At 44.4% G+C, this 11,703-nt stretch overlaps 2 protein-coding genes across 3 annotated transcripts; both read right to left on the reverse strand.

Moving 5' to 3' along the window:
- gadd45ga (growth arrest and DNA-damage-inducible, gamma a) lies at window positions 1-1,913 on the reverse strand. Its single transcript, XM_019872708.1, has 4 exons — window positions 1,725-1,913; window positions 1,534-1,635; window positions 1,212-1,422; window positions 1-850 (listed from the first exon to the last, which is right to left on the reverse strand). Exons 1-4 carry the CDS (start codon window positions 1,775-1,777, stop codon window positions 737-739), a joined length of 480 nt encoding a protein of 159 aa, XP_019728267.1. The 5' UTR covers window positions 1,778-1,913; the 3' UTR covers window positions 1-736.
- Window positions 1,914-4,111: 2,198 nt separating this feature from the next.
- On the reverse strand, window positions 4,112-11,626 carry creb3l3l (cAMP responsive element binding protein 3-like 3 like). 2 transcript variants are annotated; one of them, XM_019872707.1, is made up of 10 exons: window positions 11,489-11,626; window positions 10,736-10,834; window positions 9,540-9,909; window positions 8,728-8,849; window positions 8,527-8,619; window positions 7,957-8,063; window positions 7,543-7,611; window positions 7,393-7,477; window positions 7,215-7,308; window positions 4,112-6,415 (listed from the first exon to the last, which is right to left on the reverse strand). In XM_019872707.1, the coding sequence occupies exons 2-10, from the start codon at window positions 10,832-10,834 to the stop codon at window positions 6,000-6,002; spliced, it is 1,455 nt and encodes a 484-aa protein (XP_019728266.1). In that variant the 5' UTR covers window positions 11,489-11,626; the 3' UTR covers window positions 4,112-5,999. The 2 variants fall into 2 exon arrangements, with proteins under 2 accessions (XP_019728266.1, XP_019728265.1); XM_019872706.1 differs by having other exon boundaries at window positions 10,697-10,834; window positions 11,489-11,625.
- Between the last annotated feature and the right edge of the window lie 77 nt (window positions 11,627-11,703).

Genomic DNA, 11,703 nt, shown 5'->3' on the forward strand with positions numbered 1-11,703 from the left:
TCATTTGATTTCAAACATTTATTCACAGGTCATGAACAAAATGTGTGCAAATTCAAATTATCGTCGCGTGGTTTTGCTTGCGCAATTACAAAGAGAGTCATAACTCGTATATCAATGTTGTTAAAATGTCATTAAAGTGCAGCTCAAATCAAGATTTTCCACAAGTCTTTTGCTATTGATGTCTGCACATGAAGAAAACGTCCAGTCTTTTTTTTTTTTTTTTTTCAGCCACTCTATTCCCGGATCAGCATCACTCCCATCTGATGAGCTCCCGTCCGGCCTCCGCACGTTCTCACATCCACCTCTGCACAGTCTGATGCAGTCGTGCCCACACACCGCCGACGTCTTCTCGCTAATCATCGAGTGGGCCGTCACCGGCTCTTGCAACGCCTCCCTGAGTGTCCGTCGTGGTGTCCTCACGGCACACCACCGAGCCACCCCACATGACTGGCTTCTGAGTGGTTGTCCCCTCAGGGTATAATCCACAACGTCCTGACCCCAAAATGCACTGACTGGAAGGCTGCTTCCCTCTGCGCATGTAAGCATGAATCGGGCACGGAGGGGGGAGGGAATGAGATGGTGGAGCTTCCATCCCGGCCACGCAGCCTTACTAATCCAGACAAACGGGAGGCAGAAAGGCGCCGGAACACTTTCAAGTGATGCCTTGACTTTCTTTCTTATCATCATCGTCATCATCGCCGATGCATTTTCAAGGGACCGAGGGAGAATGGCTGACTCAGCGCTCCGGGAAGGTGATGGTGGGAACCCAGTCACACATGCTGCGGCTCTGCTCGCAGAAAAGACTCAGCTTGTCCAGAGCGGGGTCTTTCCATGGATTGGCACTTGGGCTCTGGAATGGAATAAATAAGGAAGATTTTAAATAAATGATTTATAATACCAGCAGGCCATGACTTAGATCATCTGTTGCACTTTGTATGGCAAGAAACCATATTGGGGTCACTAAAAGACAGTAGAACCATGTGATTCCCGGTGTATATCCTATGTAACTAATTACTGTAGTATTAGTAGTGTGTAGCATAAGAGCCTTTTAAGGGCATGGCCAATTGAGTGACGTCAGCTGCTCCAGCAACTCCTTGCCATGTATGTCTCCTTTTGTATTTGACCGATTTTGGTGTTTTTAGCTACCGTTTTTTTTGTTTTTTTTTTAAACAATCGTTGATCAATTTCTGTGGTGGGAGCTAAGCTCTTACCGTGACTAGGATGCAGTGGGCGTCCTTGGGCTCGCCGCCCTCGTCGGCGCCCACCAGGTCGGCGAGGCGCTCGATGTCGGTGACGCGCACCACGTTGATGTCGTTATCGAAGCAGAACGCCTGGATGAGCGTGAAGTGGATCTGCAAGGCGATGTCGCACGCGTGCTCCTGGTCGGTGGCGAGCACGCAGAAGGCGACGCTATCCGGGTCGCTGTTGGGAGGACGAGGTTGGACGGTTAGAAGTTGCATGACGACTTGTGCGTAAAACGTTACAAATTCATGCGTTTAAAAAAAAATGCTCCAATGCGTTACAAATACTCACACATTCATGACTTTAGCCGACTCGTAAACGCCGACTGTTAGGTAGTCTTGCTTCTTAGCGGCGAGCAGCAGCTCTTCCAGTGCTGTGCCTGCACTTTGCACCCTTTTCCACGAGAAAACGAAAACACATTTAGACGACTGTGCGCTTCCGTAAAAGACAACCATCCATTAAGAGCACCATCCAAGACTCACCTCTCATTGTGTTCCATCGTGTTTTCCTGTCCGCGAATCTCCTCAAGAGTCATAGTTATAATCCACGCGTGATCGTGTTGCGAATAAGCACGGGATAAAAAAAGACGAGGCAAGTGGAGCTCAAGTATTCCAGTGCGGTATCAGCTGTTCTGTTCTCTGGCGTCATTCTGAGCTCGGAAAGAGCAGTGGGTGATTTTATAGCCAGCCCGGCGTAGTTTCTCGGCAAGGGGCGGTCTTTTCCGCTCACGCTTCTCCCCGATTGGTGAACAGAAAGCCGGCCAGGAGGAAAGCAAAAGTCCCCCTCCTCTCCTCCACCCTCGGCATTTACTGCTCAAGGTTTGTTGACAAGCCCAATCGGGGGAGGATTATGAACTTTCAAGAAATCACCCCCACCTCCTTTTGCCTTTGTCAACATAACCACCGTGTACAAAAACACGGTTAACAGGGACAGTGAGGTTTGAACTCTACTTGGCAGATTACTCAGTAAAATCGATCAAAAGTGTCGTGTTGTCTCAGTGGGGATTCTAAAGTTAAAAGGCAGTGCATTGCAAAACATGTTTACGCTCTGCGTCTTAATTGTGTTTTTCAAGAATTCCCCTAGACGTGTTTTTTTAACGGCCTATTTACACAACCTCACACAACAAAAGACCCAAAAAATGTCAAAGTGTTTCGTGTAATGCCCTTTGCTCTTGTTCTTTAAGGTGGTTATATAAGTATCATGCATAGCTTTCCCAAGACTTGTTGAGATTTAGAATGCATGAGAGAACGCAGAGAAAGGTTCACAGAGGTGATCTCAATGCAACCTCCAAAGTGCAGGACTTTCCCAGCTCAGGGAATTAACAGACTATAAATAGTACATTTTTTTATAAAACTCACTGGAAGCCAACAGACGGTCAGTAAGTGAGCTGGCTTGCTTGAAAGTGTATTAGAGATGCGCGTGCAACCCGGCTAGTCGCATTTTTTTGCTCAAATGACGGGAGAGAGACAACGACCCTCACTTCCGGGTAGAGGCTAGACTTCTGCATGACGACATGTTAGCGTAAAAAAAAAAAAAAACCACGCCAGGGTCTCGCCAGATAAACTGCTCGCTTAATTAGCGGTCTGTCGCCACGCGTATTGTTTAGACACGGGGGGCTTTCGCTGACAATACAAAAAGCCCCCCCAGCCGTTTTGTGTAGTCCCCATTCGTTAACATACAAACATCCAAATTAAAAAAAAAAGGGTAATCATACAATAATGCCTGCATTATTATATTATTAAATAAAGAATATCACATAAAATGCAGAAGTCGTTTTATTAAATTAATGATTGGTTAATTATAATTACATTAATTATAAATAAAAACAAAGGGAGCATGAATGAGTTTTATTTCCGTATTTTGAATTATATTTACCCCATTTGAATGAACCCTATCTTTGTTTTAAAAATCAAAAATACACGTGCAGTGTAATGCTTTTTATTGTTTGTTTGAAAGCACCTTGATTAAAACGCGTTGTTATTGCCAGGATTTGAGTCTTTGTGCAGAATCGTTAGCCTTACATCGCCACCTTCAGGCGACTCAGATTATGACCTTTCCTCCACACAAACAAGCCCGGGCTTGTTGCTTCGTAATCGTGAGTCGTGACTGGTGATGAGTCACCTGACTCCACTTCCCACTTCAAAAAAAGGGCTGATGTCATGTCGAATGCATTACAAATTGTTTGCCCAGCACGGGACAGCGCAGCAGCGTGCACGTGGCAAAGCAATCTCAGACCATTTGAGTGAAACTATTTTTTTTCCCTTGCTTGATTGTCGTCAGCAAAGTACTCAATTGTTGGTTGTCTCTAAAAGATAATCACAAGCGATCGTGCTGCAGTGTGAGGTCAATTAAGGAGTTATTTTTCCTTCCACGTCTGCTCAGAAAACAATTGGTCATGTTACCTTATGTGGTAATTTATTTCTGGGCTAGACTTATAATTGTTGATGGTGATATTATGTGTTGTGTGCTGTGTTGGTTATGGGGGGGGTTCATCATGTGTGGAAAGCTTGTGCACATCAATATACAAACAAAGAGGACTGCTTTGGTCCATAAAAAAACTTTATTATCATATACGTAAAGATGTACAGAAAAGCTACAATCATTTGAACTTATTTACATTTTATTCTTCTTAAATCAGTGCCTTTCCCCTCCTCACGTTTAAAATCTCATCTGATCATAATACAGAGCAGTTGCCCTTTGTATGGCATTTCTATTAATAGTCACGTAGAAATACAATACACTAAAAACGCCTCACTGACAGAGCAGCTCATTACATTTTTGGGTACAGTTAACATCACAACATTTTTGCAAGCATCATTATAGTTTGCACAAATTTAAGAAAGTAATCTGGACAGGTATACAAAAAATGTCTCCTTATCTTAAAAAAAAAAAAGTAAAAGTGGGAATCGCGAGTTTATCACTTGACTGCCCACACAAGGGAACGGAAACCCTTGTTACAAGGGAAACGCTAAACAAGTCGTCTACGTACATGGCCAAATGTCCTGCAATGGCTTCATGGTGCAAATGATCCAAAACACTTTAGTCAAGCGGCCTACCCTTCTATCAAGCTATGACTGATGGAAGCCGATTTGCTATCGAGCAGCTTTGGGTGTGTCATTTATCTATATATTTTTTATTTTGCAAGGAGAGTGGGACCTTTTCAAATGCATGCATGTATTTATATATTTTCATGACTGCGCAAGTCATTTTCGCCCTTTACAACATGTTTAGAAAAGTGCAAATAAAGTAACAGTAGTACATCGGAAGGCTGCTAAAATGACCGAAAATCCACCTCCCCTCAAAAGTACAGTGGAACAGCCAAAGTTCAACATGACAGACTCCATGCCACGGGTTCACTTAGAATGAGTTCAAATTTCCATTTTTTTAAACCGTAGGAAAATAATGTAAAGTGAAATAATTTGGTGACACGTGTGGCATTTCCTATTTTCATCACCTTCTGGGGTGATTTTGTCCACAAAATATTTAAGTACAAATTGTACTACCCCATCGTGGAGTCGTTCCAACTGTAGATGTTCCGCCGTATTGAGAGCGGTACACAACATTTTCCACCTTCCGATCCATGTCAGCGAAAATCAGATCATCGAATGTCTCGAAAAGATTAATCCGAGCGATTATCCTGTGCAATTTTTCTAAGAGTGGGTTTTTTTCTTCACGGCTGGGGCCGACAAACGTAATATTAAACCTGTTTAATATTTACAATAGCAAATCCCTTTTACAGTTACGATTACAGTAATCCCCCAAATATTCACTGAATAACACGTTTTTGTGCATGATCGACATAAAGACAATTATAAACTTTTTTTTTTTTTTTTTAAGGAGGGGAACAATTCTTTGCATTGTTCCACTGTTTGTGACCCATTATAGAAAAATGAATCGGAATTTATACGGGTGGATTCCGAGATGAGGCAATCGTGGTTCACTCGGTCAAACTTCTACCTTTGATTGATTAAACAAAGCAAGGAGCAATTATTGCAAAATATAGCATAATAATCGCTCATTATTAGGCATGGGCTGATTACCGGCTTAATGCGGTTTTAAAAAGTCAAGGTTATAATTCCTGCTAAGACTGACGACTGTCACCGGCAATGAGCTTTTCCTTTGGGTTTTTTTGTTTTTTGCAAGCTTGGCTGCTTGCGGAGATCAGTTGAGAAGCAGCTGAGAGCGTTCCTATTTTCGATCGGGCCGAAAACCTCATTCGTGAAATGTGGGTGCACATTAAATCATTTTGCTATGCTGGGTCGTTATCCCGCTCAGTGGTAGAGTGGTCGTTTCCCAACCGGGAGGTCGGTGGTTCGATCCCCAGACCATTGCGAGAATATCTTGAGCAAGATAGTGAACCCCCGGTTGCGCTTGATGGGGCTTCATCGGTAGGTGAATGAGGTAACGGTGTCAATCGCTTTGTTAACCCGAGGTAGAAAAGCGGCTATATAAATGACAGCCCATTAATTAACCATTCAAATAGTGGGCGGGGTTATTCAATGTGTGACTGCATATACCCTGCTTCAGCTTCCCTGTGGTACAAATAAGATTCATGTCTCCCCTATAGTGCATCGGAAAAGTATTCACAGCGTTTCACTTTTTCCCCACATATCGCAGCCGCATCCCACAATTTCTTTTTCTGAAAATTCGACACACATGACGGTCCGAGAGCCTTGTAAAAATGTTTGTCATGACATAAAGTGTGGAAAAAGTCAATCGCCGTGAATACCTCTGGAGGCGCTGCGTACGGAACCTCGCTACATCTCATCCGAACGGTGCTGCTGTAATATAACAGACGGAGGGTTCCGGTCTATCCAGTTCCCCTTGGACCCAGGGACCTCATACGCCACAGTGGCCACCACTACGGAATCTAAGGAGCCTTCCTGTAACTCCCCGGGGGCCCCCGTGCCCACCCCCGGCGTCACTTCCGCCGCCTGCGGGGCGGCGGGGTAGTCGGCTGAAGAGTTGCCGTTGACGGCCGTCTCCGAGTCGGGCTGCTCCACGCGCTGGTAGTCCGGGGTGTGGTTTTTCTTACCGCCTGCGAAGATGACGTCGATGTTCTCCAGTTCGGCTTGAGGAAGCAGATGAAGGTCTGGCTCGTCATCTTCGGGTTCTAAGTAGGCCAAGGCGTCGGTGCTCTCTGACGGCAGCGAGCGCAAAGTTCGGGAAATGACTGCAATTGTGAATGCAAAAATAAAAACAAAAGAGGACAGTTACAGGAAAGTTGAAGAATAGAGCATCGCGATGATAACGCGACTGCTGAATTCAAAAGTTTCCTTTTTCATTGTTTAGATCACAATATGCATCTTTTTTTCCCCACATCAGTGATCAGAGTTAGATTTGTGTATGAATGACATGTACACTGCCACAAAAACTGCTGAGAGGAAAACAAAGAGCAATGAAATGAGGAGATTGATTGCAACAGTGAAACCCTCACAGTCGTGGTTTGGCAGTCGTAAATTCACCTACTTCTGTCTTTTTGGGGCAAACCAATTTTCGATCAACCTTTTCGATTGACTGCCATCATCACCGAGTGGGGAAAATCACTCTTCACACACCTTTCAGTCATTCACTAATTTGGTGTTTGCTGGCTTTGAGCTGAAGGCGTGAAAAATGCTCAATGTTGTGTATGTTTGCGCCTCCACGTTAAATATGTTTAGAAAAAAAAAAAATCATTTTGAGGCATCTTGGTGCTACAGAACTATTTTGAAGTGAGTGGAGGAGTTTCATTTTTCATCTTTAAGCAATTAGAAAATTGTTTTCGTGGGGGTATCTATTACTCCGTGAACAGTGGGGTACCAATGTATTGTATTGAAACAGATTTATCTACGAAAAGGAGAACTGGACTTGGTAAGACTTCAAATGTTTTTTTGTTTTTTTTAATTCTCTTGTTTTTAATCCTCCTGCTGTGTTTTGTATTATGAGCCCAATAAATGTACAATATAAGGCGGGTGCAGTTGGCGAGCGCTTACTGGACGAAGGAAGGTAGAGTTCCTTCTTCTCCGTGTTGTTGCCAAAGGGGTTAACCGACGGGAAGACAATCAGACAAAAGGAGAGCAGGAACACCTGGGAGGATGGAAAGCACATTGCATGAAGAAAAAGGAAAAGCAATCTTAAAAAAACCAAAACAAATCGGGGACTTTGTCTCACCATGACACACGTGCTGGTCGTGCTGGCCTTCAAGGTGGACATCTTCACCACGGCCTGCAGTTTCCTCAGCTGCTCTATTAAAGATCTGCGAGGGGACGACTGTGTTAATTTTCTATGAATGTGAGGTCGGGCATCATCAAGTCTTCTTACATGTTCTGTTTTTGCAGCATTTGGACTTTCTTCTGCAGCTCCACGTTGTGCGCGGTGCAGACGGCGACCCTGAGCGGGGAGGGAACAGACGAGTTTCACTCACTTCATCATCATCAAGTCGTTCATTAGCACGAGCAGCTTTTAACGCCCTTCCGGATTGTCTTTAATTTCGGAGAATGTGATTTACGTATGAATGACCTCTCCTCCTTGTGAGTGAGCGTTCTGAGCGATGCAAGAAGGTTTTTTTTAGCATTTGAATGGAGACTAAAGAGCGAGCTGGCTGTAAAACAATCAACCACCCACTTGCATGAGTGGCCTTCATTGTTTAGGCCGGGTGTGGGGGTGGGGGGCGAAGTTTTCAGGCTTTTGTCTGGCTCTCATTCCAAAGTACAAACAAGGAGAAATTCACCTCACCTGCTCTCTAAGCCGTCTACGTACACCTTCTTCTTCTTGCGACTCTCTTGAGCTGACTGCTTGTTGCGGATCTTCCTCCGAACCCTCTTCAGGGTCCTCTCCTCAGCCTGCGTCCACAGCAATGTCATGAGAAAATGTCACTATGAACGCTTTCAATGATCGATTTTTATAGATTGTATGAATGCATTCTTTCAGCCCGCGTCGTGAGCATGCTAACGGAAATCTGTCTTGCGGCGACGACCTCGTCACGTGTAATGATACGGTGCCGTACGACTCTCAATTATATTAACATAAAAACTCTTGATGTCACTGACACACAGCATACCGAAGTCAACTACATGAGGTAGAACCCAAACCGGCAAAACGAGAAAATATAATGAGAGTCCTCGTGAGTTTGGTCGGTCTATGGCTGTGGCTCTGAGGAATGTGACCATCTCACATGTCAGTGACGTGCGTGTGGTGTGTTTGTTACCGTTGCGGGTGTTGTGTGCCTTGATTGGTGTGTGATGCTCTGATGTTTGCAAATCTCATCCTTACTGGCTGCTACGTTTACCCGCTGGGTGAGGTTACCTTCGTAAGAGGCATATGGGTGGGAATAGTTGCTCCCTCTTTCGCCAAAAGTCGTTTCTCCTCCTCAGAGAGCACAATCTCCTTGAACTGGAACTGCAAAAAAAAAAAAAAAAACAGGCCCAAGAGCAGTTTTTGCATACAGTCCTGCACATTGGGATGATGACAATGGGAAGATCGCGAATGAGTTCCGAATGAACTGACCTGATCTGTGTAGTCGTGCTGCACGGTGTCCAGCGGCGAGTCCTCGATGGCCAGTGTACAAGGCAGCTCGCTGGCATAGTCACTGGCAAAGTCCTCCTCCATTTCCTCAGTCACCAGATTATCTGTGGGCGTGACTTAACGTAGGTAAGTTTTGCAGCACGCGGCGACAAATACATTGTATATATAAATGCATTCCGCGTGCGCGTGAGAGGCGCAACACAAGTAAGTGATTTAGGTGATAGGTGTCAATCACATGAGCGTTTACTTGCCTACAGTTACCGGTAATAAAAATGACCCGTGTACATGACACTGGGTGACGCACATAGTCGTCTTTGATTTCCGTTTCAAATTCCTAAAGGCGTGAATTATGATTAGCAATGGCCGCTCATGTACATGTGCCCGACAATCGCCTGGCAACCAATCCAAAGTTGACCCTGCCTCGAGCCCCATGTCGGCCGGTATCGGCTTCTGTTCACCCGGGACTCCAATAAGGACAAAAGACAAAACTCATGGATGGCAGCAACCTGCAGAGGATGTCCTTGGGTCCCCAACTAAAGAGGCTGCCTGAGAAATGAAAACAGGAAGAAGGCCTACACAGGAAGAGATTCCTTGGAATAAACAGTTTTCAACTGAAAAGGTCGAAGACCAACAGGGAATTCCAGTTAACAAGTGACTCAACACCCTGAGAAAGAAATGACCTGGTTGAATGAGAATATCCACAAGCGACCAAAACGCGATTTTACTTCCTGCCTGCTAGGACTGGCGAATCCTGACTTGTCAAAGGATTGTTTTAAAAGGGTGCTGACACATACCCAGATCGATGAAGACATCCATGTCAGGCTTCTCGGCCCACACGCTCTGCAGGGCATCCATGTCTTCACATCTGCCCCTGAGCAACGAGTAGCTATGATCCGCGTGGACTTGCAAGGCCTCCGGGTTCTCCGCTTGCAGCTCCTCGGCAACTAAGGCAGGCTCAGAGCACACTGGGCTCGAGTTGGAGTAGGTGCGACTGCACAAGACGTCGAGGTCGCCGCCCTCGGGGCTCGGGCAACCCACGGGAGTGCCATTGTCGATGCGGCCGGTGCTGCTGCTGGAGTCGGAGATGCCGCTATCGCTGCCCGTTGGGGAATGGGAGGGATAGTGAGTCTCTATGTTGTCCTCTTCCTGAAACAAGCTGAGCACCTGAGGGGGGGAAAACACCGACCGATGACAAACTTATATAACTGACACATGTCAAGTAAATCGATCACTCGTGTCTTGAGCTAATGATACAACAATGTTTATGCATATGACGCAGAGTCCTTGAGCACATTAAAGAGTCCAGTGGTATGAAATAGCAATCAACAACAGTTAAGACAACGTTTCAATAATTTAAAAATCTGTACTGTCATTCAGATATAAGAGAAATTAACCAATGCTAAATAAAATGAAATAAATAAATAAAAATATGTAAAACCAGTTCTACTTTTGAGGCTGGAGAGTCAACAAGAATGTGTTTGCACAGTGATACTGACACCTAGTGGCGTTTTACGGGTATTACTGGAAGTCATGCGAGTAGTGAATAGTCAGTACTGTATAATTAAATTGGCACCTGCTTGGTGAAATGAATTTGCAATTGGAATTAATATTTAATTGGTCCTATTTATCATATTGTATTGAGCAGCCGGTCTCTTTTCAGCGTCACAGAAAGTGCCATTATTGCTTTACTTTTGGTTTCCCATCATGGGCAAACATTCTCAAAATAATAATAAATAAATATATATATATATTTTTTTGCGCACATAAGATGCATTGTTTATGAAAAGTGAATCGTAGCCCTCTGAATTATAATCAAATCGTCAGGGAGGTACACTCTTGTGCACTGCTTCAGATCTGAACTCAAGTCATGCCGACATCACAAGATTTTTTTTTGTTCCCATTTTTAGATATCAATTCATTAATTAAAAACGAGACATTTAAAAAGCCTTACATCCTGTTCGGAGTGCCACGAATCAATGAGCGTACTGACGTAGTCAAATAGCTGCTCCTCGGATGATCCATTCAGGCCGTCATCAAACTCCAACCCGAGAAGGTCATCCAAGTTTGCCTGGTCTCCTGTGATTGCCATCTGCCATGGACATATTTCAAATAACGTCAAAACCACATCAGGCCATGTCACAAAAGAAGACGAAATGTATCTGTCATGTAAGGGGAATTAAGTATGGGCTGTTGCCAACAGTATGTTGCAGGAATCAAAACTTTTCACACGACAGAGTAATTATTCGACGTTACTTCATGTTGCATCACTCTGAGAATGACCTCATCTTCTAGTGTGCCCCGCCCCCTCACGCCTCACGTGATGCGTAAGCAATGTCAACACAAAGGCGACATTCAGCATAACGTGCAGTGAATTACAATGATTTCAAGGCCGAATGCTTTTCGCCTTAGAATTCCATAGTGAGATTGCGGACTACAGTGTCATGCAAAACAAACTCTTGCATTTGTTTGGCGTGATTACAATACACGACCTAGTGACGGTCGAGGGGGGTCAAAATTATCAAAGTGACACGCATTTTTGTGCACTTTTAACTAATGGCTTACATTACAAAAGCGTCCTTTTATGAGGACAGATGGACGTGATACACCAGTATCTGCAAGCCATTGGAGCTAATTAGCATTAGCTTGACTAGCAAGGTACGATTATCACACTTCAATGTTCTAATGAAACACGCCGCAAACTTCTTTCAGGACAGTGACTTCATATGGGAATCAAATTTCTTACCACAGAAGTTAAAATGCCACTTGAATGTATCTGGGTTTCGCCGTCTATGTTTTTGTTTTCGTCGTCCGTGTCTATGCTCAATCGTTGCTGTCAATTCACAACGTTTCCTGTTCCTGTGGAAAGCGTCCTGCTTCCAACAAGGCAAAAAGTGCGTCATCGCGTGAAGGCGGAAGTGGCAAGCGTTACCTCAGACGTAAATCTTACACAATGCATTC

This window comes from Hippocampus comes, unplaced genomic scaffold, assembly GCF_001891065.2.
Source record: "Hippocampus comes isolate QL1 unplaced genomic scaffold, H_comes_QL1_v1.1 scaffold4, whole genome shotgun sequence".
NCBI classification, from domain to species: Eukaryota; Metazoa; Chordata; class Actinopteri; order Syngnathiformes; family Syngnathidae; genus Hippocampus; species Hippocampus comes.